The sequence below is a fragment of the Rhamphochromis longiceps genome, linkage group LG12 (genome assembly GCF_057381845.1).
Source record: "Rhamphochromis longiceps isolate RC_006_pf linkage group LG12, R_longiceps_female_GT1.1, whole genome shotgun sequence".
In the NCBI taxonomy this organism is placed as follows: domain Eukaryota; kingdom Metazoa; phylum Chordata; class Actinopteri; order Cichliformes; family Cichlidae; genus Rhamphochromis; species Rhamphochromis longiceps.
Window position 1 is genome coordinate 9,531,729 of NC_140568.1, and position 24,117 is coordinate 9,555,845.

A 24,117-nucleotide genomic window follows, 5' to 3' on the forward strand; every position below is an offset into this window, starting at 1 on the left:
TTGACAGTCTGACACATGGAACTGTGACAATTATGCAAAGAATAAACCAGGAAGGGGGCAAATATTTGCTGAGTTTCAGCACACAGTAGAGTCAGATGTCATAAGCTCACTTTTAGTCTGATACCTGCTCATGATATGCGTCCAAATGACTAAAGCATTTATTCTTAGAAGTGCTGATATAGGGGATAAAACAAAAGACAGACCTGTTTTAAAGTAGATTGAATAAGAATTTTGAATGCATAAAAAAATCAAAACATCTTGATCTCATGGGTGTCGATTGATGGAAAGACGATAAACATCAGCTATTTCTGGGTCTAGACTTATGAAGATGATTGGCTCTACAAGGCCAATCAACCTATAATTTAATTATTCAGTTATTCTTACCAACTACATGGAGACCTTATATTCAATTCATTTTTCATAGTTGACTATTTGCTTCCTCGTACCATTTGGTTGCCCTTTTTTAAAGAATAAGAATTTATTGCAGTATTGCTATTTATGATAAAGTTTATATTGTTTACATTTTAATCGCTTGGGTAGAAACTAATCATTAGAACATGTGTGGCTACATTGTTTACGAATTCAAGCTCTTTCATACGGATGGAGAACTGAAAAGGGCAAAGGTTAAAGATACCTGTGAAGAAGAGCAGCAGAAGCTGTGCAGTAAAATGCTGGTTGGCACCAGGAGGACAGAATCGAATTTGAGATTATTGGAACTTGACAAAATGTGGAAAACTTGACAGTTCAGTTTTATTTATAAATCACCACAACAGTCGCCTCAAAGCACTTTACATTGTGCCCCCTTAAAAAGAAGAACTTGGTGTCAGTGGGAATGAAAATCCCCCTTTTAACAGGAAGAAACCTCTAGCAGGACAAGGCTTAGGGGAGGACAGCCATCTGCCATGAGGGGAGGAAGACAGGACAAAGACGCACTGTGGAAGTGAGACAGAGATGAACAACAACCACAAGGTCTGAAAACTTTCATACTGCACTGCCTCATCCAAGAATCCATGGCTGCAATAAACCACTTCTTCCTCCTTTCAATGAGGCGTCCTTCCAAACCATTTGATTGCGATAGCTTCAAGTGGATTCGTTGATGCGGGTAAATAAAGCACACAGTGCTTGGAGGAGGAGGAGAAAGAGGAAGCAGACAGCGGCTTTCGATTGTGTAACCCATGCCTTGGTTGAGTAGCTCACTAACAACATTACGGAGTGCCAGAGTCCAACCCTGCCACATGGCACACATCCATCGACTCCAAATAAGTCTTTTATAGCTTCTGGCTCCACTGGAAACTAAGGATGGGGAAATGTTGTTATGCTGCTGTGGTGATGAAAAGATACTGGAGAAGGCGGGTTTTCTAAAGAAAAATGACTAAAGTGGAAGTCATGCATCTGTTGGCACAGGACTGCACATTACAGTGTAGTTAATGGTGATAGCAGCAGGGTATAATCACTGATCATACAGCTAAGGGGAAGTGAGATTAAGGCAAGATATACCTGTTATATAATTTGATTGTGCGCTGAAGAAAAGCAACCTGCCCCAAGTGAAAAGAAGTGCTACACAGGGAGAAGATCACTAACTTCCTGTTTTGTGTCTTTAGACAACGAGACTGTGGTACGCTGATTTGCGAGTTTAAAATCCTTTCAGGTCTTTTTTTTTTCAACAACAAAAACTTTATGTGGTCTATAAATTACATGTTAGGTTATAACACCTCACAAAGCATTGTTGTAATAATGTAATGCTTAGTGTGGTTCAGGAGTGGTTGCGGTAAAAGCTAGCTGTTTTGTACAGCAAGTCATGTATGTATGTATGTAAAGGTTTCTGTGACATTCAAATGCTGTGAGATTACCTCCAGGTGATTTTATTATTGAGTGCTGGTTGGCTTATCACTGATAAACTTGTATTGTATTTTATTGAATACAGCAAACCAGCAGCGATCGGAGCAAATGGGCGGAGCGCCAGGAGTTCATAACGCAACACCGCCCGCTTTCAGAAGGCTCTCCGAGGGTTTGTCAGCAACAGATGCCCAGTCCAGGCAGCTTAAGAAGCCCTTAAGAACCTACTAGTCCAATTAATCCCGAGGAGGCGGAAATCCACACGTCTGAACGGGCAGTTACACAAACTTGTTACCTGCTCCCTGACTCCACGACGATGATGAAGACGAGCGCCTCTCTGCAGGCGTACGTTAACCGTGCGACACCGAAGCCCGCTATCAGCAAACGATTTGGACCAGAAGCGGGAAGGCGTCCGTGAGGGATAGCTGCTAGTCGCGACTCAGATTCTCTCTCAGACACTCACACACATTATAAGCCTCGGTAAGCTCCTGCAGAGTTGATCGCAGGCCTGCATGAGCATCACTGGCGACGCTGCTGCTGCTACTACGGAGTTTCCTCGGGACTGCTCGCGTCGTTAACATGGAAACGTTCACCGGTGTGCTGCTTGTCACCGCAAACGTCGGCTCACTCTTTGACAATGTAAGTAGAACGGCATCACAATTAAAGTCACACCATACTTAAGGTACAGTCAGAGGATTATATAAACGCTAATAGGCTTAAGTAAGCCGGTAGGAGGGTGTAGGGTAGGAGGCAAGTTTTTTTTTTTTTTTTAATATTGAATCGGCTACATTGCTAGCTTACATCATAGGTATAAGGATGTAAGCAGTGAGCTGAGCTCTTCTGGTGCTTTATGTTTTTTTTGTTTGTTGTTGGGGCTTTTCGGTAATTGACGTACATTTGCCTCGTAATGAGACGCTTTCAAGTTACCAAGCAATGTTTCCTTGTCAGCTGTCAGCAGCAGATACTGTTAATTAAAAGGAAACAGTCAAAGTTGACTCATAATTAGACAAGCTACCTGTTGGACGCGTCACGTGCCAGACTGGAACGGGTGGCTGCACCTCAGGTGGTAGAGCAGGTCACCTACAAATCGTGAAAGGTGGTGGTTCAATTCCAGTCTGCATGCCAAGCATCCTTGGCAAGACGCTAACCTCAATTTGCTCTCCGATACATCCATCGGGGTGTGAATTTTAGATAGAAAGAGCGTGCTTTTCTTAATGAGGGAAGCTACTTTGAGTGCTCAGATAAAGTAGTTATATCTACCAGTCCTATAAGAACCAGTCCTTTTACCGTTTACCAAATCCTTCTGAACCTGTCTGCAACACCCAGACATGAACAATAACAACACACAGGTCAAATAAATGTTGTCATTCAGAAGTGTTTTTTTTTTTTCGTTTACAGTTATGCTTGCAATTCAATTATACATTCATACTGATAATAAATAGTGAATAGACCTCTTTAACCCTCGTCATGTTGACATGAAGTAACAAATTGCCCTTTTCCTATAAAAAATAAAATAAACAACAAGAGTGCAGTGTAAACAGGTGAACGAGAAAAAACAAAAACACCACCACCAACACAATACTGTGCAATTTACATGCTGGAAAACTTTGTAAACTTTTGATGCTGTTTGATAATGATCAGCTCAGCATCTGTGCACACACATGTACAAACCTAATGATCTCCATACACACAGATGCATACACAATGCAGTGCATAATTCACAGAACAAAACATCAAGTTGCATTGAGTGTTGGGCATAACTCATTCCAAAGTAAACTAAGGTCAGCAAAGGTTTAATAGAGGATTGCAGGTTACATAAAGTTTATAACAGATTTAGTGCAGAAGTTGATTTATTGCCAAGGATGTTAACTCATTTGAGTTAACATCCTTGGCATCCTCTCAGTCTGCAAAGGTAGCTGTGCCTTTGCAGGAGTCCTCCAGATCCTCTATGAGGGTAATGAAGTTGCTGCCTCTCAGATTGCAACCATACTATTTCTCATCAATCCCAGGTTTAAAATCAGTGCTTATGATGTCACTACTGGGAAAGTGTGTTTGTTTTGTATTCAGTAGTCAGTTTATAGCAGCCTTGTAAAACTGCGGAGATTTAGAGCGCCATGGTAGCTCTATGAGTCTGTAACAGCCCAGTCTCACTTTTTTGCATGTGTCCAAAAACATACAGTAAAACTACCATTTTAAACACAAGATTAAATAATTTAAACTGTAATTTAACTGTCCCAACGGGCTCCAGCTCTTTCTCTGTTTTACCTCGGCTTTGCTTAACTTTCAGGGAGGAGAGCTCTTAGACTCATGGAAATTTGGCTCAGGACCCGTTTCCGGTTGCCAGACCTTGCTCCAATGAAAACATGTCAGGTCCCATTGTGGGAGATATGTAAACAGATGAATATCTTCCGCGGTGGACTTGAACTTTTCCACTTACTTAAGTTAAGCCCTCTCATTTCTATAAACAAACATTCCTAAATTATTCACCCAACTTTTGGGTGAGAGCAGGACCTGCAGCACAAGACAGAGTAAATCCTTTTCCTTTGCAGTTCTGGGCTGGCTGAGTGTCCTGTTAGAGCAGCTCAGCATATGAGACATTAAACTCTCACCGATATTTACTGCCATCTTGGCTACCATGTTTATTACTGAGCTTGTGTAATGACTAAATATATACTTATTTATATATTTTCCCTTGTATAAAAACAAATGCCTTCATTTTCAGTCATTCCCAGCTGACATAGGACGGGATGTGGTCACCACTCTGTGACAAGACCAATCAACTTAATCAGCCTGTTTAATTCAATCAATCAATCAATCAATCAATCAATCAATCAATCAATCAATCAATCAATCAATCAAAATGTATTTCTATAGCACATTTAAAAAGACCACAGCTTCACACAAGTGCTGCAGTGCAGATTACAACAATAGACAAAGAAAAGAGTTTAATTTCTACTATGCCTGCTGTCTGACAGTTTGCTTATTGCTCTGGTCAGAAAGAAAAAATAAAGTGTCCAACTGGTTGTTGTAAGTTTGCCTCATCCAGTTTTTAACGTTGTCACGTCTATAGAAAGTATAAATTAAAAGTATGTCAACTAAATGCAAATGTATTACAGCTGGTGGACAGAGTGTTTGGAGCAAGGCTGACGTGAGAGGAGTCCTATCGGTCACAATGGCTGAGTCGCTGTTATCCCTGGCATGCAAATGCACTATGCAAAGTCATTTCTCAGGTGCTAGGGAAAAAAATGGCCTTGCAGGAGACTGCATATTACTCTGCGCCTACTCTGGGCTGTAAATCCAGTAGTGTCACTGTAAGAAAGTACATGATCAAAGTTGGTATCAATTGATGAACTACAAGACTGAAGATTGTGGCAAAAGAAACAACTGTTTTACCTGGTAGTACCAGCTACTAGCTATACAAGTTAACAAAACATGACCTTAAACAGCAACAACAAAATCATGGGATGAAAACAGAATTTTATTTGATGAGATGGGTGGATCAGTATTGTCAGGGTACAGCACCTCACATGTAGCATCTAAAATATCTGCCTGCTTTTCTAAACCTGGAAGCACTGAACCTGTTTGGCTTCTTTAGCTGTGTATAAGGCTTATCTGCTGACTTTTTTGAGTAACATTTTACTATTAAACCTGAATATCAACTGTCTATGAAAAAAGACAGACCTTCATAGATGACAAGCTGATGTTGGCTGGACTGCAACAGGTGCAGCTGTACTTGTACATGGCACAGGATAATGTTTCCAGGAAATCCCTAATGTTTATGTTAACCTGCTCAGAGTTTGAGATGACTTCCTGACTTCCATTTGAGCTGATTATCCATTAGCTGATATGGCAGTGCAATTTTAAATACAGAAGCTTTTCTTTGTTTTGCATTAATCTGAGGTTTCTACTTCTGTCCTTATGTCCCTTCTGTTGGGCAGCATAAATGAGCAAAAATACATCATCATTTGATCATCATTTATGGACTCCATGTAAGAATTAGGTGGAATATTTGAAGCTGCAAGTTATGTAACTCTTAAGCATTAAAAAGAATTTGACCATTTCTGTCACATTTACTAGTCACTTATTTTTTTACTTCAATTTGCACTTGTAGCTCTGTGCATGTTTCCATACATTTCTCTGTAGGGGACTTCTGTTGTCCCCTAGAGAGATTGTCCATATATCTTTCTTTCTTTCACTCAGTATCATATTTGATCAATAATCGCAATCTTTCGGGCATAATTGTTTTTTCATAGGACGATGAAATGAGCATTTGCAACATTAAGTCAATGGGTTTAAAAAAAAAACATATAACACACACCTTATATGCTAGATAGATCAGGCCATGGACTGTACGACTAATCTGGCACATGAAATATAAACTATTGTGAACCAAGTGCCCTGTTAGAGTCATACATAGCAGTAAAATAAAGAAAAAATAATTGTATAAAATAAATAATTAGTTTATTCTAACAGAAGTCTGTGACATTTTCTTGACTGCAAAATGTAAAGCAGTATATTTAAAATTAAGTGTACCCTTACTGCTTCCATAGCAATTAAGTAGGGAAGTAGCTGCCAGGTGCTGCTAACTAAATGAACTTGATTAACTGATCATCAGCAAGTGTGAGCACCTTTATAAAAGAAGATGTTCTGGCATATGTTAACAAAGACAGAAAGACACCAGCCATGATCTTGAAATGAAATGCAATGAAATTGCAAATAAAAACCTAAGATTCTTAGGTTTCAGATTCTACAAGCCTCAGTTAGAATGTTAAATGTTAAAATTCATGACAGTACAATTAAAAAAAGACTGAACAAGTACGGTTTGTTTGTGTTGCCAGGAGAAAACCTCTCTGACAAAAACATGGCAGCACAACTTTGGTTTGCAAATTTGCATCTCATCAAACCACAAGATTTCTCAACCAATGTCCTTAAGAAAGACCAGACCAAAATGAAGATGTTTCGCCATCCACAGCTCCGCATTTGACAAAAACCAAACACAGCGTATCAGCAAAGACCTCATACAAGTTGTCATGCACGGCGGTGGAGGGATGATGATTTGGGATTCTTTTGCAGCCAGAGGTTGTTGGGGGACTTGCAGTGATTGAGCAATGAACTCTACTGTATGCAAAAGTATTCTACAGTCAAATGTGAGGCCATCTGTCTGACAGCCCAGATTGGGTCATGACGCAGGGGAATGATACGGTGGCCCTGAGAGGCCAAATGGAATGCAACTTCAGAAAACACTTGCAAAAAGAAAAATGCTGCAAAAAGAAAAACACCTGCAAAAAGAAAAATGCTGCAAAAAGAAAAACACCTGCAAAAAGAAAAACACCTGCAAAAAGAAAAATGCTGCAAAAGCACACAAAACACAACGGAAATGTTTCTGGGGAGACAATAACCCGACTGTGTCACTACCCGATCCGTACCGGAAACCTGATCGGTACCCCGCATGCGCGAACGGTGTCTACTTTCGGTCGAAGCGTTTTACGATAGTTACGGGTCAGAGTACCTGTTAAGATGTTAAGAATAACAAGTATCTCTTAAAATGTTTCCAATAATGAAACATTTCAGTATAATGTAGACAAAAACGAAAAAAAAACTGTGCGGACCGTACAAATCGGGTCTACCCGATCCGTACCGCGCATGTGCAGGGGTTTTCTTCTTCTGTTCGTTTAATGGCAGTTTACTCCCCAGTGTACGAGGATACTGCCACCTGCTCACCAAGCGAATGAACCCTATTGTAAACTGAATTAGCGTCATTACACACGTGTGTTAAATTTGATTTAGTGATAGTTGAGTGTGTTTATGCTTGTCTGTGTGGAGAGGATTGATTGGAATAATGATGATGATGTCCGCTATTAGGGCTGGGCCATATTATACCGTTCACGGTAATACCGGTATAATGTTAGGCAACGATAGGAAAATGAAATATCGCGATAGAATGGGAGTAAAACGCGCATGCGCAGTGCCTTTGTTTTCATACGCACATGGCCGATTGTTGAGTGAAACAGGTGAACCAGAATTGGTTTGTAAAAATGGTGCAACTTCCGTGATGTGGAACTGGTTTGGTGTTTGTCCGTCAGATACACAACAAAGCACATTTTTTGCAGAACATGCAAGCGGCCGTTGTTATTGTCATATTTGTCGGACTAAGATGCTCTTAAATCTGGGAGTAATCTGGGTCCTAAACTCTGTATGCTTCAGGTCAAACAACACTGCAGCATCACTGAGAGTTAAAAACTGTCTAAATTCTTTCATCTTTAATAAAACAATCAGCATTGCTGCTTTACCAGGTGTAACTATAAAGTTTAACTTCCAGGCATCCATGAAAACAAAACTTATTACATTTAACGGAGTTAGAAGTTAGCAGGAAGCTAGCGGAAGTTAGCTCGCTAGTTTCGCTAGTTACCTAAGCATGATATAGCATGTTCTGACTGAGAGATTTCTGAAAAAATTCAAACGTACAGCTCTGCTATCACTTCCAACATAAATGAAGACAGGAAACTAAACAGTAGTGACGTTTGTAGGGTTACTGAAGTTGGGCTAGCTGGTATATAATGATGTGCTACGTGATCGCTAGCGACACAGCTATGTTAGCATAACATAAACAGTGAAGCTGGAGGACGAACACTAACACTTTTCCACTTATAAAAGTTAACGTGAAGGTTCCTCATGGTTAGAGACAAATGCAATCGCATGGCAGGATGCTGTAAACGGACCAAACTTCAGTCAGGATAACAACTGAGATGATCCATCCACGATACGAGGTTAGTTATACTGCAACAACATGGGAATAGAGCAGCTGCCAAAGAATTCAACATTAATGAATCAATGGTACAGAAGTGGAGGAAGCAAGAAGAATGAGTTTAATAAAGTTTGATTTATCTGACTGCTTTGATTCGCTTAATGTTCCTTATAATCCCGTGCACCTTATGGTCTGAAAAATACGTACTGCACACTGCAGTTTAATGTTGCAAAGCACCTCTTTTTAACTTCAGTGGATATTATACATGGTTATGCTCAGGATATGTCAGCCCATTTCTACTGGAAATGCCTTTTGGTTATACTTTCAGCAAGGAATTTGCATTTGCACTGTTACATTTTTATAAAGCTTTAATGTACATAAAAACCAGCTTCTTGTTTAAGTGAAAATAAATGGAAGGTTGTCTTTTTGCGCTAGTAATGTTGTGGAGTTGTATTTTGTCTCCCATCAATTATATCGTCAGTTATATCGTTATCGCAAATTTTCATATATATATCGTGATAAATATTTTTGGCCATATCGCCCTGCTCTAACCGCTATCACTGTCAATTGTCAGTAAACACTTCATCTGGCTCATGAATCTTTACATGACACATTACAAAGTCTGTATTATTAACTCTGTAATTAGGCGCCATTCTTCTTATTTTACGGCGCTGTTGTTCAATCGGGGAATGCTCTCTGTTGAGGAGAAAAGCATGAATTTGTTTGTATACGGATTATCCATTGTTTAAATGTCCCGGTAGTCGAAAAGGAGGCAGAGCTGTTGAGAAATGCTAGGTGCTAACTGGGCGCTAAACGTATCATTCAAATATATTGAATGTCGCAATGTTGGCAAAGAGAGGAATTGACGTAAGATTTGCGCATGCGGGGTACCGATCGGGTTTCTGGTACGGATCGGGTAGCGACAGGCTGTATCCCAATTCAGGGTCTGCAGCCTTAACGGTCCTCAAGGGCCGCGTAAATAAATAAATAAATAAATAAATAAATTTTTATTTATACAGCACCTTTCAAGACAGATTCACAAAGTGCTGAACATAAGATTACAAGTCATAAAAATATTTAAAAAGAGAAAATAAAACAGGCATAAAATACGTACTCAAAGACCGCTGAGGCCGGAAGTGCGAGGCTTGTAGGCTTGTGAAATGGGACGGTCTAGCCTCTGTCGCGCTGCCCAGGTTGCCTAGCAACCACGATACTAACAGCTGGAAACGTTTCATACAGCTTTGTTTGACAGAAATGAAGGAGAACATAATTTGTACATTTGTTTCAGATGATCTCATACTTACATAATAATATCATAATATCATACATACATAATTGTCCACAATAATACTGTTATCATGGCACTGTGATAATTGAGACATTGCAATAGCAGTGTTATATGATTATATCTGTGCAAGTGAGGGAGAAAATAACATTTAAAAGGAAAAAACATGAATTAAATATCTATTGTGTTGTCAGTGTTATGAGTTTCTTCTTCTTCACTGCAAATTGGTTAACCTCTGCTGCCTTTAGCCTCACGATCTGTGAAATTTAAATAGGGACATCATGTTCTCATAGATGATGAAAACGGGAAAGTAAATATTGTCCATTTTTGACACCTACAAATAAAAAACCTATGAAAAAAATTCTGATTTCCAGATGTACTGAAAAAATGTGTTGATCTGAGCCCAAATTATATATATATATATGTTTGTTTGTATGTTTTTACATTTCATAGGTCGGTGAAATTCAAAGTGAATGGTTAAAACAACTGTACAAGGTAAGCTGAGCTTCTGCATGTTGCAATAATAATATTACAGATTTCAGAATGTGATATTTTATGTTTTTGGGGGGTTTTTTGTGGGGAGTATGGCCACTTCTAGGAAGCGAAACCTGTGTTGGTTCTGTCCACTGTTCTATTATACAGTTGTAAATACTGATAACATATCTGCAGAAGGACTAACACCGATAGTCAGTAATAGTAAACCTTCACCTGGCCTCCATTCATAAATGTAGTGTTGAAATTCAAAAATCACAATTAAAAGACCAATCGAGACAAACTGAATGGTCAAATATTTAAGATGTGCTGATTGATTTGCATTGCCCACACATTGGACATACTTTGTGTATCTTGTATTTCAAATTAAGAGTCTTCCCTAGAGAGAAATCTTTAATTTTTTAAACTGGATTATATTATGAAACATTTGCAGGAACATTCTGTGGAAAACGCTAATGTTTCGAAGAGGTTTTATGTTACGAAATTACATCCTTCAAGCAGCGACATGTGAGGATGATGATGTATAGCAGATGAAGAGGGATAGGCAGTAAGAGATGTGAGAGACATATGGTTTCATGAAGTCAGTCTGATGTGGTTACATAGATTTACGGAAGGAACTACAACTCAGCCGTGTGCATGCATGTGCGTCATCGGTGCAATCCAGTACTTAAACTGATAGCATTACCAGCCCTTCTCTAAAGGACAGTTGCCTTCATCCTGTAACAATCATTATTGACCTTCTACACCCCTCAGTGCTCTTTAGTGTAAGCATGTACGTTGCACTGAGACTGTTTGCTTTGCTTTATAACAGACTATCCAGAGCTACAAGCCACAGTTCATTGCCCTGCACTTCCAGGAGGTTGGAGGAAAGGACTACATGTTAAACATGGGCCATGCAGAAAACTTCTTCTGGTAGGATTAATATGCTGATTATAATGCATTTCGCCATTTCCATTGATTCATTGTTGTCAATTAAACAGTTCCTTATAATGTGTCAAAAAAATGAAAACCATCTACGGTTTGATGTCATTCAAGAAGCGAGAACCAGTCAAGTCATTACATCTTTATTTAAAAACATAACATTAATTGATGGTTGTATAGTTGTAGTCAGAAGACTCTTAGTTCGTTAGATCTGTATACAAAGAAACCTCCAGTGCAGTGATCATACTTTTTTGCTCTGCTGTTACCAGGACCCTCGAGTCCAGTGAAGAAATGAAAGACTTTGACAGGTCTTGCATTTATGTGGACAACCAGTTCAAAGTAGAAGATAGCTTCACGGTAAGAAACACAAAAACGTTTCATACAGAGTAGTTGCTGTGTGTTTCCACTAGATGGAGTTCTCTTACATGTTAATGCACAATGATAAGTGGATGCATTCAATGCACTCTGCTGGGGAAAATCAGAAGTTTCTGAGAGTGAAACAAAAAACGTGCTTACTGACTCCAGATTGCATTGCAATCTTTGATTTTATTTATTTTTTGCTGTGTTTTACTGGCATCTATTTAAAAGTGTGAGTGTAAACACAAAACATTATTTTAGTGTCTATGCTGCAATATGCAGAAAATAGGTTTAAATGTTAAAGACAGTTGCATATAATTGCATTTTTGCTTGATGCAATGTGCATGAAATTAAAGGATTAAAACAATCTTTAAAAGAGACTTTTTCATTTGATTCAATTTTACATGATGGATTATGCAGAAAAAATAGAATTAGGGTGAAAAGGTCTATTGTGTTATTACATATTCAGGTTGTGTGTCATGTTTTTTAAAAGTAACTAAGTAATAAAGTAACTAATTACTATTGAAAATAAGTAACCAGTAAAGTAACAGGATTGCTTTCTTGGACAAGTACTTAGTCATTATTAACTAATTACTATTTTCAAGTAACTTGACCAACACTGGTTGCCACAGACTGCCCAAACAGACTTTTCTGTGAGTCTAACTGTTATTCTGATCATCATGTTAAAGATCAGGACATTGCAAATAAAATCTGCTGAAATCTGAACATACTATAGTAGTACTTCCTAGCTGGAGTCAGTTTTCAGTTCACTGCAGAATGTTAGATGTGCAAAACAACAGCCTTGTGTAAGTGACATTGATCTCAAAGATGAAGCACAAAACAGCGCTAAAGCTGTTGCGCAATATGAGCACAGGGAGAGGAGGTGCTCTTAAAGACAGGTCTGTTAAATCTCATGCTGCTCCCGGCATTTCTTAATGTCATAAGCTGAATCCTTGGTCTTTCGCTGGAATGCTGTTCAGTCACAGATTAAGCCTCATCGTCCACACCTTTTATGAAAGACGTTTTCTGTATGCACCTTCGTTTTTATTGTCCTCATGTAATACAAACAAGTTTTTAATATCTTTCTTAGAAAGTAATGAAAATGATTTCTTAAAGTTCACAGTGGCTCTTAACTGGTTCAACAGTATTAGTTTCCTAGAAATTTTGCCCCTAGCTGGAAGTGCAAAAGTTGTGACTCACCCCTCATTTTTTTTATTTCACTTTCGAGGAACCAGACTTTCTTGTAATTTTTTAAAAGTTGTTTGAGCAATAGTTCCCCAGGTTTTCTGACGAGCTTTTAAAGTTTTTCTTTAACCACTGGCTGCTTTTTTGCTTATTTTCAGGCCAGTCAGGGCAATGTTTTTGTTTTGTTTTTTTGTTACGCTTCTTAACACTCGCCTATGAATCATTCAAGATTTTAAAAAGCCATGAAATTCAAGGGATAAGCCCGTGTTATGGACAGCTTAGCAAAGAACCAGTTTTAAATTGTAACTTTAGGCACTTTGTTACTAGCAGCCTGTTGCAATCCTACTATTTGTTTCTATTTTTGTATCAACAAGTTGAGTCCGAAAAAGCTATGAGCCAAAAACATGTCTCGGCATACTTTGTAGAGAGGAAACTGAAGAGTCAGGCAAAAAATCTATATACAGCAGATCAACAGCATCTGAAAGTCAAATCATTTAATGTTATTTATATAGCTCTAAATCACAACAAGAGTTGCCTCAAAGCCCATATATTGTAAGGTAAAGACCTTACCTTGCTTCAAATGGATATGTCAGTATGTACAGAGGTCAGGAGAGAAGAACGACAGTGAGTGTCTACTGCATCTGTAAACCAGGGGGAGGCTGGAACTGCATTTTGGCCAGTGGTATTGGACAGATTTTGGGCTTCTGCATTACTGAAGCAGTGTGAGATCATCTTGACAGAGAGCAAAACAAAAGGCAGCCAACATCCAAAGAAGAGCTTTGAATGTCCTTCAAGAAGCCTGAAAAACTATTCCTGAAAACTACCTAAAAAAAAAAAAAACACAAGAAAGCTTGTCTAAGAGAGTTCAGGCTGTACTGAAGAATAGAGGCGCTCACACCAAATATTCACTTTCAAGCTGTTTGAATTGTTCAACCTGTTTTTTCCATGCATGTTTGCACATTTTTCAATAAATCGCAGTGCCTTTTTCCCGCTTTCTTAGCAAAACGGAAAGAAAGGACAGTCAGCTCAAGACTTTTGCACAGTAGAGTGTTTTTTAAAGTATTAACCCACACTCCTCCCAGGTGATACCCTCACGCTGAACATTTGACAGTAGGGGTCAATGGCTGCATCTGTAGACTGAAGGTGCGTGAAGTAAAAAAGGGGAAACTCAATGGCCAGGTGAGAGTAGAGACAGGCCAAAGTCAATACATTTAACTCTAGATTAAAACTATTGATCCCAGCCTATTTGTACACAATAAATAAAGTGTGTTGGGGGCAGAAGACAGCCGGGACTAAGTTTCCTCTGCACTTGAGTGTTTGCACCCCCCGCTGTTTGCCCTGGGAGGGTTGCAGCCACCCCACCCCACCTAATGCCTCATTCTCATTTCGTCGGTGCCAACTGCATTGATTTTCAATTTGTTTCCCCTTGGCTGCGATCATCAGTTATACGGCCATGAGAGAATTTGGGGAGGGGTGGTGGGTTCTCTTTTCAGAGGGGTTGCAGAAGCAGAGGGGGAAGACTTGCATGAATTCCCAGTACAAATGGTGTTTTGATAAAAAATCACTTGTAAGTCAATATTTTTTTATTAAACTGTGCACAAACCTGATTGATGAAGATAGGTGTTTGGCAGAGTATGTGGAGGAAAACGAGGAGGGAAATGTGCCTCTGTGTGCGCCGACGTGTGTGCACATACTTTACAGTATATAACATTGTTACTAATCTAGCATAAACAAAGCGAAAAGGGTTGGCCATCTCGTGTTTTATGAATTGTTAGAGTACATTTCTAATGTCCCAATTTTGTGAAAAAAGTGCCAACATAACTTCAGTGGGATCTGACTTCCTTCCTGAGTCTACAAGCTGCTATACAAGTTAAGGACAATTTCAGACTCGGTTAAATAACTCATTGCTTAAATCTTCATTCAGACAAGTTGGTCACCAACTGCAGTTCGCAGACAAACACGGAGACATATCTAATTTTATTTATTGTGGACAACTTTGGCACTGAAGATAAATGAATTCTTCAGGGAGAAATTTCTCATGTAGCGGCTGGATTTGTGTGTGTGTGTGTTTGGGGGGTGTCTGTCACCGCGGTCTGTCACGCCCTGAGCCCTCTTGAGTGCCGGCTGATTTTTCTTCAGCTCCCAGTTTGCAGCAGCGGTGTTGGCAGACAGCGGGCTCACTGCTTAATACCTTTTAAATGGTTTTAATTTTCTGTCTTTATTGATTTCACGGGCCGCGATTAATCAGATCAGTGGAGCAGGCAGTTAGTACATTAAAAATTGTCAGCCCCACGTCAGGGATGATTGGGTACTGAAGTGTGCGTGTCTCAGAAGCAGCGCGTGGATGTGCTGTGCAGTTATACGTCCTCTTGGAAATACTTTATTACTTAAAGTTTGCCATCTCTTTGGAGAGTAACAATGCACTGTGTCATACATTCCCAATGCACAAAGCATACCATGTGTTCTTGCTTTCTTTGAAGAGGATCAATGAAACCAAAAGCCTCTGCAGAACGATTAAAAGTCCAGTTTCACTATGATTTTTTTGAAGTGGTTTACCTAAAACTGATTGTAACTGCTATATCTTTTCTATCCACAGGCTTTGGGGAGCATGTACTTCATCCACAAGACACTGAAAAATATACAACAGTATGACTTTCATGGTAAAAAAAAACACAACGCTTACATGGATTTCCTATTTCATCATTCATCATGTTGTGCTAAATTTAGTTTATTTTCCAAACAACGTGTTGGAACGCACCAATGGTTATTACTCAATGCATTGTTTTGATAGAATCCTCCCTCCTTTGGTGCAGTCGGTTGTGCTGTTGCAAAATCCTTGTCGGTGTTTAATTGTTGGACATTTCTCTGGCAAACTGTGCTGGCAGTTTGAAGGCTACGTCTCCTATTTGCAAAGAACTCGAATTTAAAGTGGAGCGGCTATTTTGCTGTTGCATAGTCCAGTCACGTTAGATGTGAAAAAGCTCCTCAGAAAAGCTTATGGAAGGACCATAAACATCCCGAAGCTGCCACTCGCTGCGTGGCCCGAAACGATTGTTGTTCGCCGAACACAGTCTAATGGCCCGCTTATAGATTTGCTCATCATGTATGCCCCTCTGATGAGGTTAACACCAGTTTATTGATTGCTGTTTGCATGTTTTCTCACTCTTTTACATGTCACCTCCTTGGCTCTGCCTCTCACAGTTAAGAATTTTAAAGCAGTGCTGGAAAAGAACAGGTATATGGGCTCTCTGGACAGGGTCACCACCGTGGAGAAAGAAAAATTCCCAAAGAATTTCTGGCCTGATGTGAGTATGTATGCATGACTGTGCATCTGAGTATGCCTGTCAGGAGGGGCAAACATGGGCCAAAGGAGATGTTGGGACAAATGAGTCTACTGGGGCTTTCGGGGGGCCGTCTGCCTGCTCTGACAGGGTGATGAGACAAATTATGTGCAAGAATCAATAATTATCAATTTAGCCCTTTAAAGACACAGCTCACTGCTGTTTAGTGACTCACTCCAGTTTTTCCTCTGTTGCAGTTCAAGTGGTCCAGAAAGGGCTTCATGAGGACCCGCTGGATTATACACAACCAGTACGTAACAAACACTCACCTTCACCGTGATGCACCAGCAGGGTTGAACACACTTTCATGTGTGGCTGTTTGGTGACGTTTTTGGAAAAATACATTGACAATAAAAACACCCTTGGGAACAAATATGTAGCCTGTTTTTAAAAGATTGGAAAAGCAGCGTAAAAGATTGTTATGAGCCCAAAGTCCTTGACTGACTGTCAAAGTTAAATAAATAAAAAAATGTCCCATGGGTCAATGTTCAGATAAGACATCACATCAGAGGGCTGGGTATACATTTCACTGATAGGACCTAACCTTTGATAATAATTTAAAAAAAATGTTATTAAATCATATTTGGTATGTCCACATTGGCTTTGTCCATCTTTTACAGTATTTGGTATCAGTATGTTTAAGCTCCTACAATATGGAACCATAACTGCTGGAGTTAAAGCAACTGTTAGCCACTATGTCATACTTGTTTTTAAAGCATGCTTCGGCATCCCTCAGTAAACTGAAGGTCAAATATTGTAGTTCCTTGAAGACAAGCAAATAAAATTTTACTCAGTAAACATCTAAGAGGACATTTAAAACCTACTTTGATCTATCAAAGCTGATATAAAACAAACAGTGAGGCTCACATTCAGCTGCTCCGATGACCTTGTGGTTTCTTATCATCCAGTTATTAATATCTTCTGGGTTTTGTTTTGACAAAAATGTCCTCTTTACTTCACTGGTTACACTCACAGAATATAAATAATTAATTTAATGTGGTGCTCTGTTGGGAGCTTAGACTCGGCATGTTATAGGATGGTGAGCAGGGTTTTAATTTCATAGTAGTAGTCAGTATTTGCTCTGCTGTGTTGTTACCTTGGGACTGGAACAACAGGAGCTCAAAATCTAATGTACCACAGCATCATACTGTGAGTCAACACAGCTCATTTGTGAGATGCTCATTAATTGCTTTCTGGTGACAGCCTAAGAAAAGGAGCCAGTGAACTGCACTTGTTTGTAGACTGAACATTAACCCAAGTGTGCTCATTGATAAGAAAGCTCCTGTAAAGACACCTGTTATTTCACACACAGACTCACATACACACCTATCTGATGTCAGGCTTTGGAGTTATCGGATTGTTTCCTGTTTTTTTCCCCTCCATCTGCCACAACTCACCTTCTTTTGCCTGTGTGTGTCGGGGGTGTTTTCACAGAGGTCTAGACCTGGTAAATGTCCACCTGTTCCATGATGCCTCTAACCTCATTGCCTGCAACTCCAGTCCTTCCATTTACTCAGCCAACCGCAATAACGCTCTCAGATATGTCATCAGCAGGTGAGACTAGCAGCTGCACGCTACTGTATGAAAACATAATATTCAAAATGTGCTATCATGTAGCTCCTCTTATCCAGTGAATTAGCATTTTAACAGAATCAAGAGAAACATGTATGAGAATTTCCACACATACAAAGTACATTGGGATTAAGAATTAAAACCCTGTGTTATGGCTTAAGGTAGTATTTTTATTTTTCCAGGATATCAGACAGTCGGCAAACTGTGCTGCCTTTCTTTGTGTTTGGAGATTTCAACTTCCGTCTGGATACACTTAGTCTGGTCCAGGTATGCAAGAGCATTCATTTTCCCCAAAGTTCAAGTGTTGCAATCATGTACCAGTCTGTAATTTTGACATAAACCCTCTCGTTTGTGTTTTTTGACCAGGATTTGTCCACTGCTGCCGATGTGCAGATGGTGAAGAAGGACAGCAGTAACGAAGTGCAGAGAATCATATATGAAGAAAAGGATAACGACCACCAGGTGATTGAAACGAGAGAATCTCGTTTAAAAAAAGAAAAGGCAGAATTATCTGCTTCAAAAGTTACTTTCTCTGCCTCCTTTTCACCTCTAGGTTCTGCTTCGAATTGAGGAGAAGCTTTTCGCCTACCTGCACCAGGCGGTTTTCAGAGAGGACAATGGCAGAGCAGTAAGAACACAAGCTCACCTTTCACCCATAAAGATATCATCAGTTGCACTACTGAGAAACTCAAGGGAAACTTAGTTTGACCTGTCTTCAGAGATTTTAGATTAGATTAGATTTTAGATTCCATCAGCAGGAATACTTCAAAGAAATGACAGCGCAGTAAACACAAAAAGGGAGAAACATTAGTAGCAGTAACCCAAATTATCCCCCATGTTAAATCTGCACTCGCTCACATCATGCTTGTTTTTCATGTGTTGACGTTTGTAGTCATTTGTAACCATAATGGCTTCTGTCGCTCAGCTTTTGAAGTATGACAAAGAAGTTGCAGCCTTCGATGATGTTATTAGGGAAGAGGACATCAAGTTTCCACCAAGGTCTGTAACTCTGCTACTTGCTGCAAATTTCTGCCATTTACTTTTCATGCTTTAAGAATTTGTTCCCCTCTTGTCTTGTGCTCAGCTACCCATACAGTGAAGAGCATGCTAAACCAACCCAGTACATGAACACTCGCTGTCCTGCCTGGTGTGATCGCATCCTTATGTCACATACAGCCCAAGATTTAATCCACAGGGTGAGTCTTTGCACAATCACATCATTTCATGATGACAAGAACACAATTTGATATAATACGTGAGTTAGCATGACGTGTTAAGGAAGCACTTTGGCAAGCTAGCCAGCCAACATTTCTAGTCAATGTGTTTTAGCAGTAGCATTAGTTAGCAACATTTTAAGGTTAACCAATTATGCTGCATGACTCTGACTCTGGTTAGTTCGTAAACCTTTGCTGATAGTGACGGGTTAATTTATCAGCCAGAGCAGTTCTAGGGGTTTAAAAAAATTAGCTAGCATTATCTATTTAAGATAGTGTTTCGCTACAATATGTAGCTTGCAGTTTGTCTGTTTTTGCAGGAAAGCTAATGTTAGCTAACAGATGGTGATACCTGTGTTTGCAAAAAGACTTCTTTTCCTGTAGAAGTCTGTGAGCCAAAGTCTGTAAAAGTCCTCCTGAGTTTTTGGGATTGTTCTGGATCATATTTTGAAATTGAGGATTAACTTTGGTGTAAAACTACATCTTCATTGCATAAGAAGTTGTAAATCACAAGTCATTAGACAACGGGCTTCGCATACTTCTCTTTCTTGTCTTGTTTGTGATGGAGTCTGTGTTGTGTGGGAGATGGTCGTTAGTTGAAGTTAGTGGGCTCTGGTTCTAAAATAATGTTGGCTGGTCTTACACACCGTTGGCACAGCATGCAAGCAGAGCATGGACGTCACTTTCTTCTGATTTTACTAGAAAATTAAGACTTTTACAAATAAATCAGCACACAGGATGTTAGAGGACACACAAATTTTTTAATACTACACGACACTTCACTCACACTGCCAATTTAAAAAAGTATTTACCTGGACACGGTTTTACATTCGTGCACACATACTGTATAACCCTTAATATGTAATGTGATGTAAATCTACTATGAACATAATCCAGCCCACACAAATGTGATACTCAACATTTAACTTAATATAATTTAAGAAGAATCTGTTCGTTATGTTTACATATAAATGATCTTCAAGTTCATTCTTCTTTTCAGAGAGACGATGGTGAGAAGAGTGTTGTTTACAACACAATGGGTCCTAATGTCTGTATGGGAGATCATAAGGTAACAGATTACATAAGCAGTGTGTTGTGCACATCAGCCATGTGGACTGACTCTGATGTGTTTTGTTTTCTTCTGTAGCCTGTGTTCTTGTCCTTCTCACTGAAGACAAATGACCACATCTGATACTTCTAAATGGTAAGAAGTTTCACTGAGTGTGTGTGTTCTGTACTGCATGTGCAAGTGCAGCTGAGTCGATGTGGTAATTCCAGTGAATGGATTCAGTGTGAGAGAGTGAGCACAGTAATCTTTCTCTGGTCCCTGGAGAGCCATAACCCTACTGGCCCAGTGGAGTCGGGATATGAACTAAGAGTAATGCGTGCGGGACATAAGAGATCCTTTGTGCACATCGTAGTTGGAGTGCAGGCGATCTGCACTCTCGCTGATCTATGTCTATTGAATCCTCTTTGCTGTCACTGTGGCTACACATTAGGTGTAATGCTGGCCTGCTTTTCATTAATTACCACATGGATGGCTGGCTGGAGACACATTCATTGTGCGGGGCAGTATATTGGCATTTTTATGGCCATGATTTTGTTTTGCTGCCATTTCAATTTATTTTTTTAAGGAAGTACTGCCTTTTCATGATTGTCCTTCTTCAGAAAGCTTCAAAATGATGAGATCCACACAATGGGAGTGCTTGAAGAGGCTACAACCATCACCTTTTTTGTTTTTGACATTTCAAAGCATATGAAAGGTTTAGCCTACCGCTAGTACTTTGAGGCTACATTTTAGCTCTTGCAAGGTGTGCTTTTTATGTAACCGTTTACATTTCAAATGATACTAAAAATCATAGTTAATTTTACCTCATTGACCTGAGAAATGGCTTTTGCAGGACAGTCAGTCTTATGTACGCTAATTTAGACTTGATTTTCTTACAATAGCATTTAGATGTCTGAACCCACTGTGTCCTGTATTTGCACTGTAATCCACACTGGTTAAACAGTAGCTGAAGATCTGGTGGTGGAGCAGGTCGTCTGCTGGTCGGTAGATTGATCCCCGACTCCTCCAGTCCACATGCTGAAGTATCCTTGGCCGAGATGCTAAACCCCGAGTTGCCCCTGATGTAGCCACCAGAGTGTGTTAGCTGTGTGAATGTGTGCGTGCACAACAATGTGTGTGTGAACAACAATTAGAAAGGGTTTTCAGTGCTCATTTACAAAGTGTGTTTCTGTCTGCTGCAGGTCTGTAACCACAGCATCCTCAGAGGCTGATCAGTGTGATTGTTCTCCACTACAACCGTCCCATCAGCCACCAAAAATAAGCCGGCGTTTCACTCAGCCTCAGCTAAGCTCCCTGCCACACACTGCTGACCACAGCTCTTGTATCATGTAACCCAGATTTATCAAGACGTGTCAAGAGTTTTTGAGAGTTGTTCCTATTCACCGCTTCCTCTGGGATTTTTTATAAGTCCCCTCTACCCGAAACCTCGGAGTCACCAGGGATAATCCTGCAAATCCTACCTGCAGCTGCACATTCATGAGACACATCAAGAATTTTAAAAATCATTTTTAGCTCAATTGATTGTATTTCATGTTTTTTCAATGCCGTCCATTTTACAGGCAGTGTCGAAAATAACCAAACTTTGTATGAATGTCAATTTACTCATTTCTTACTGGCCCTAACTAAAGGCATTTTTAAATATTCTAAAACACCCAACTTAAGCAACAATTAACAAAAGATTCAGGAGAGTACTGGGTATATGATGAACCACACTTTGTGTAGTAGTGGTGTCTTGAAAAGGGAAATATCAAACCCTCGTGGCCATGTGTGCACGCTTTTAGTTAGTTTTTTTATGCTCTATTTAGTACATGCATCTTTGCTTTGCCATCACCATAGCATTTTTTAAATGACGAGGGAAGCACAGCTGTCTTTGCTTCCAGGTGTCATGTGTGGATGATCTCCGCTGATAAAACAGGATTTGTGACAGATTTCCTTCCTTTTTTCATACAGGTTGCTACTTCATACACATCAGCTCCAGCCATGACAGATTGGATTTTTAATAGTGGTGTTATGATGAAATGAAAGTAGACAGGCAAAAGAAAAAAAGGCCGGTAACATTTTAGCAGCAGTGGTGAGAGCTGAATGGATTACCGCAGCATCCAAAATGAACTTGTGTATCTCTCTTATTTCCCGAGCTGTATTATACACATTATACCAAGTGCTTTATTACCTTGACTTTGCATTTCTTCTCCGATTAATTTGAGCTGTCCTCCTCCAGTTTACTATGCAGGATGTCTGGTCAGACATCACCCTGCTGCGGTCAGCGTCAGCTGTATTTCATTGCCAAAAAGAATCACGCTGTAGTTATGCTGTAGTGTTTACCTACAGCTGTAGTTAAGAAGAACGTCTGTTTTGATTACCTGGCATCAAATAAATTGAATTTAAAAAAAAAAAAAAATCCTGTGCATAATCACACCTGTGTACCCACACTCAACAGAGGGGGCGCTGTTTGCTTTTGAATTATTGCATTTATCTTTGATCCTTGTCTCTTACTGCAGTACCAGTGTAGTAATATCATGTGTGAGTTAACAAGGCTTTGACAATTTTGACTAATGGATTCTGTTTAAAGTGTGTTTGTTGCTTTTTGGGTGTTTTATGGGAGAGCATTTTCCTATATTCATGCTTTTTTGATGCCCAGATTCAGAACTTTGGCATGATGTTTGTAAAGTGTGACTGTAGCCTCATCGCAACGAGAAAGAGTAACGCAAATGTCTGTTTGTGATAAATGCTTTGTCACAGGAGTGGAGCTGGTTATAAACACTACATTTGTGATATTTCATTTTTGTAAATAAAGTATCACCCTTTGTTGCACTTTTGTTTTTTGTGTTTACAATCAAGTCACGCCTCTTATGGGAAAGCAAAGGCTGTAAACTATGTAAATGACCTCATTTCCTGAGAGCAGTTAATCCTGACAGGGTATCTATTGTCTTATCTGTATACCAAGTTACTTTTTTTTATGACTTTAATGACTTATAAAAATATTATAAGTAAACTATATTCTCACTTATATTTGTGTATATATATACTTTTGTGTTGATCACATTAAAAAAATGTCAGATCATGTCAAATTTAGCCTATCGAAGTAACACAAGCTTTACATTAGTGTCTGCGTGTGTTATTGCATTTAGTTCCTGTAAAAAAACTGTGGTTACTTTGGGTCAGAAGAGCAAAATGACAGCTAAAACTGAGGAAATATTAAACCTGCGCTTCAGACTGAGAATCACAGTCAGGATTCTTTCTTTTTTCACTTTGTGTTGATGCAGCAGTTGGACTCAGATACAGATTTAAGTCCAGAATAAACAACAACAACAACAAAACAAAAAAAACATAATATCAGTAACAGCAGAGACCAAAATATGTTTTTCAGAATAAAAGACTTGGAGCCACCTCTGTCACTTTGACACTCAGATAAGAACAATCACATTTTTGACTGTTCGTGTACGTGACTGATGTGAGGCTGAGCATGTAGGAGTTGGGTATTTTGTACTGGCACACTGAGGTGTGAGAGGAGCTGGTCGGACTGGTTAGCAACGCAGCGAACAAGCTCCAATTGAAAAATGAAATTTGGTGGTCAGAGAAGGAATTCTCTCACCCACACATGGAGTCTGAACTTGTGTGCCAGACCAAAACACATCTTTCTTAACACTTGCAAGAACAACTACCTTTTTTCAGACTTTTCTTTGAAGCAAAATGTGATTGTCTTAGCGGCGTTCCCATGCTTTTGTTCGGACACAGTCATCAGACCTTATATCCTGTCAGCTGGATAAACCACAGCCAGCTTCAAGTCACTGAGCCTAAATGGTGACCAAGCTGCTCTGCTGGTATTGATTTGAAGTTGAAATGGGTTGCAGAGGTCATTGTCTTCAATTAAGCCCCACCACACTAGTAAATCACACTAGAATTGACCTTTGACCTTCTTTAGCTTTTGTGCCTTTGCTTTGGCCCCTTTAACCAGCTACCACATCAGCATAACTCAAGACCCAAATTGTCTACATTTAAGTTTGATTTTTCACATTACAAAAGACAAAAAAAGACATGTCTGATAAATAATTAATTATAATTTAATGTGCACAGTAATGTTTTTTTATATCATACACCTT

The 24,117-nt window shown here is 39.5% G+C and overlaps 1 protein-coding gene across 3 annotated transcripts; it reads left to right on the forward strand.

The window, feature by feature from the left end:
• The first annotated feature begins 853 nt into the window (after positions 1–853).
• LOC146656874 (inositol polyphosphate-5-phosphatase A-like) lies at positions 854–22,171 on the forward strand. Of its 3 annotated transcripts, none has more exons than XM_085424663.1 (17): positions 854–969; positions 1,925–2,475; positions 10,320–10,361; positions 11,170–11,270; positions 11,549–11,636; positions 15,418–15,481; positions 16,023–16,126; positions 16,360–16,412; positions 17,597–17,716; positions 17,917–18,001; positions 18,101–18,196; positions 18,288–18,362; positions 18,660–18,733; positions 18,819–18,930; positions 19,949–20,017; positions 20,096–20,152; positions 21,199–22,171. In XM_085424663.1, exons 2-16 carry the CDS (start codon positions 2,416–2,418, stop codon positions 20,138–20,140), a joined length of 1,188 nt encoding a protein of 395 aa, XP_085280789.1. In that variant the 5' UTR covers positions 854–969; positions 1,925–2,415; the 3' UTR covers positions 20,141–20,152; positions 21,199–22,171. The 3 variants fall into 3 exon arrangements, with proteins under 3 accessions (XP_085280789.1, XP_085280788.1, XP_085280790.1); XM_085424662.1 differs by having other exon boundaries at positions 914–1,102; XM_085424664.1 differs by lacking the exon at positions 854–969 and adding an exon at positions 1,213–1,615.
• Positions 22,172–24,117: the final 1,946 nt, after the last annotated feature.

Coding starts and splice junctions, on each gene's coding strand:
- LOC146656874 (XM_085424663.1), top strand. CDS start 2,416: ATGGAAACGTTCACCGGTGTGCTGCTTGTCACCGCAAACGTCGGCTCA. Junction 11,271..11,548: donor CATGCAGAAAACTTCTTCTG/GTAGGATTAATA, acceptor TGCTGTTACCAG/GACCCTCGAGTCCAGTGAAG. Junction 18,002..18,100: donor ATACACTTAGTCTGGTCCAG/GTATGCAAGAGC, acceptor TTTTTTGACCAG/GATTTGTCCACTGCTGCCGA.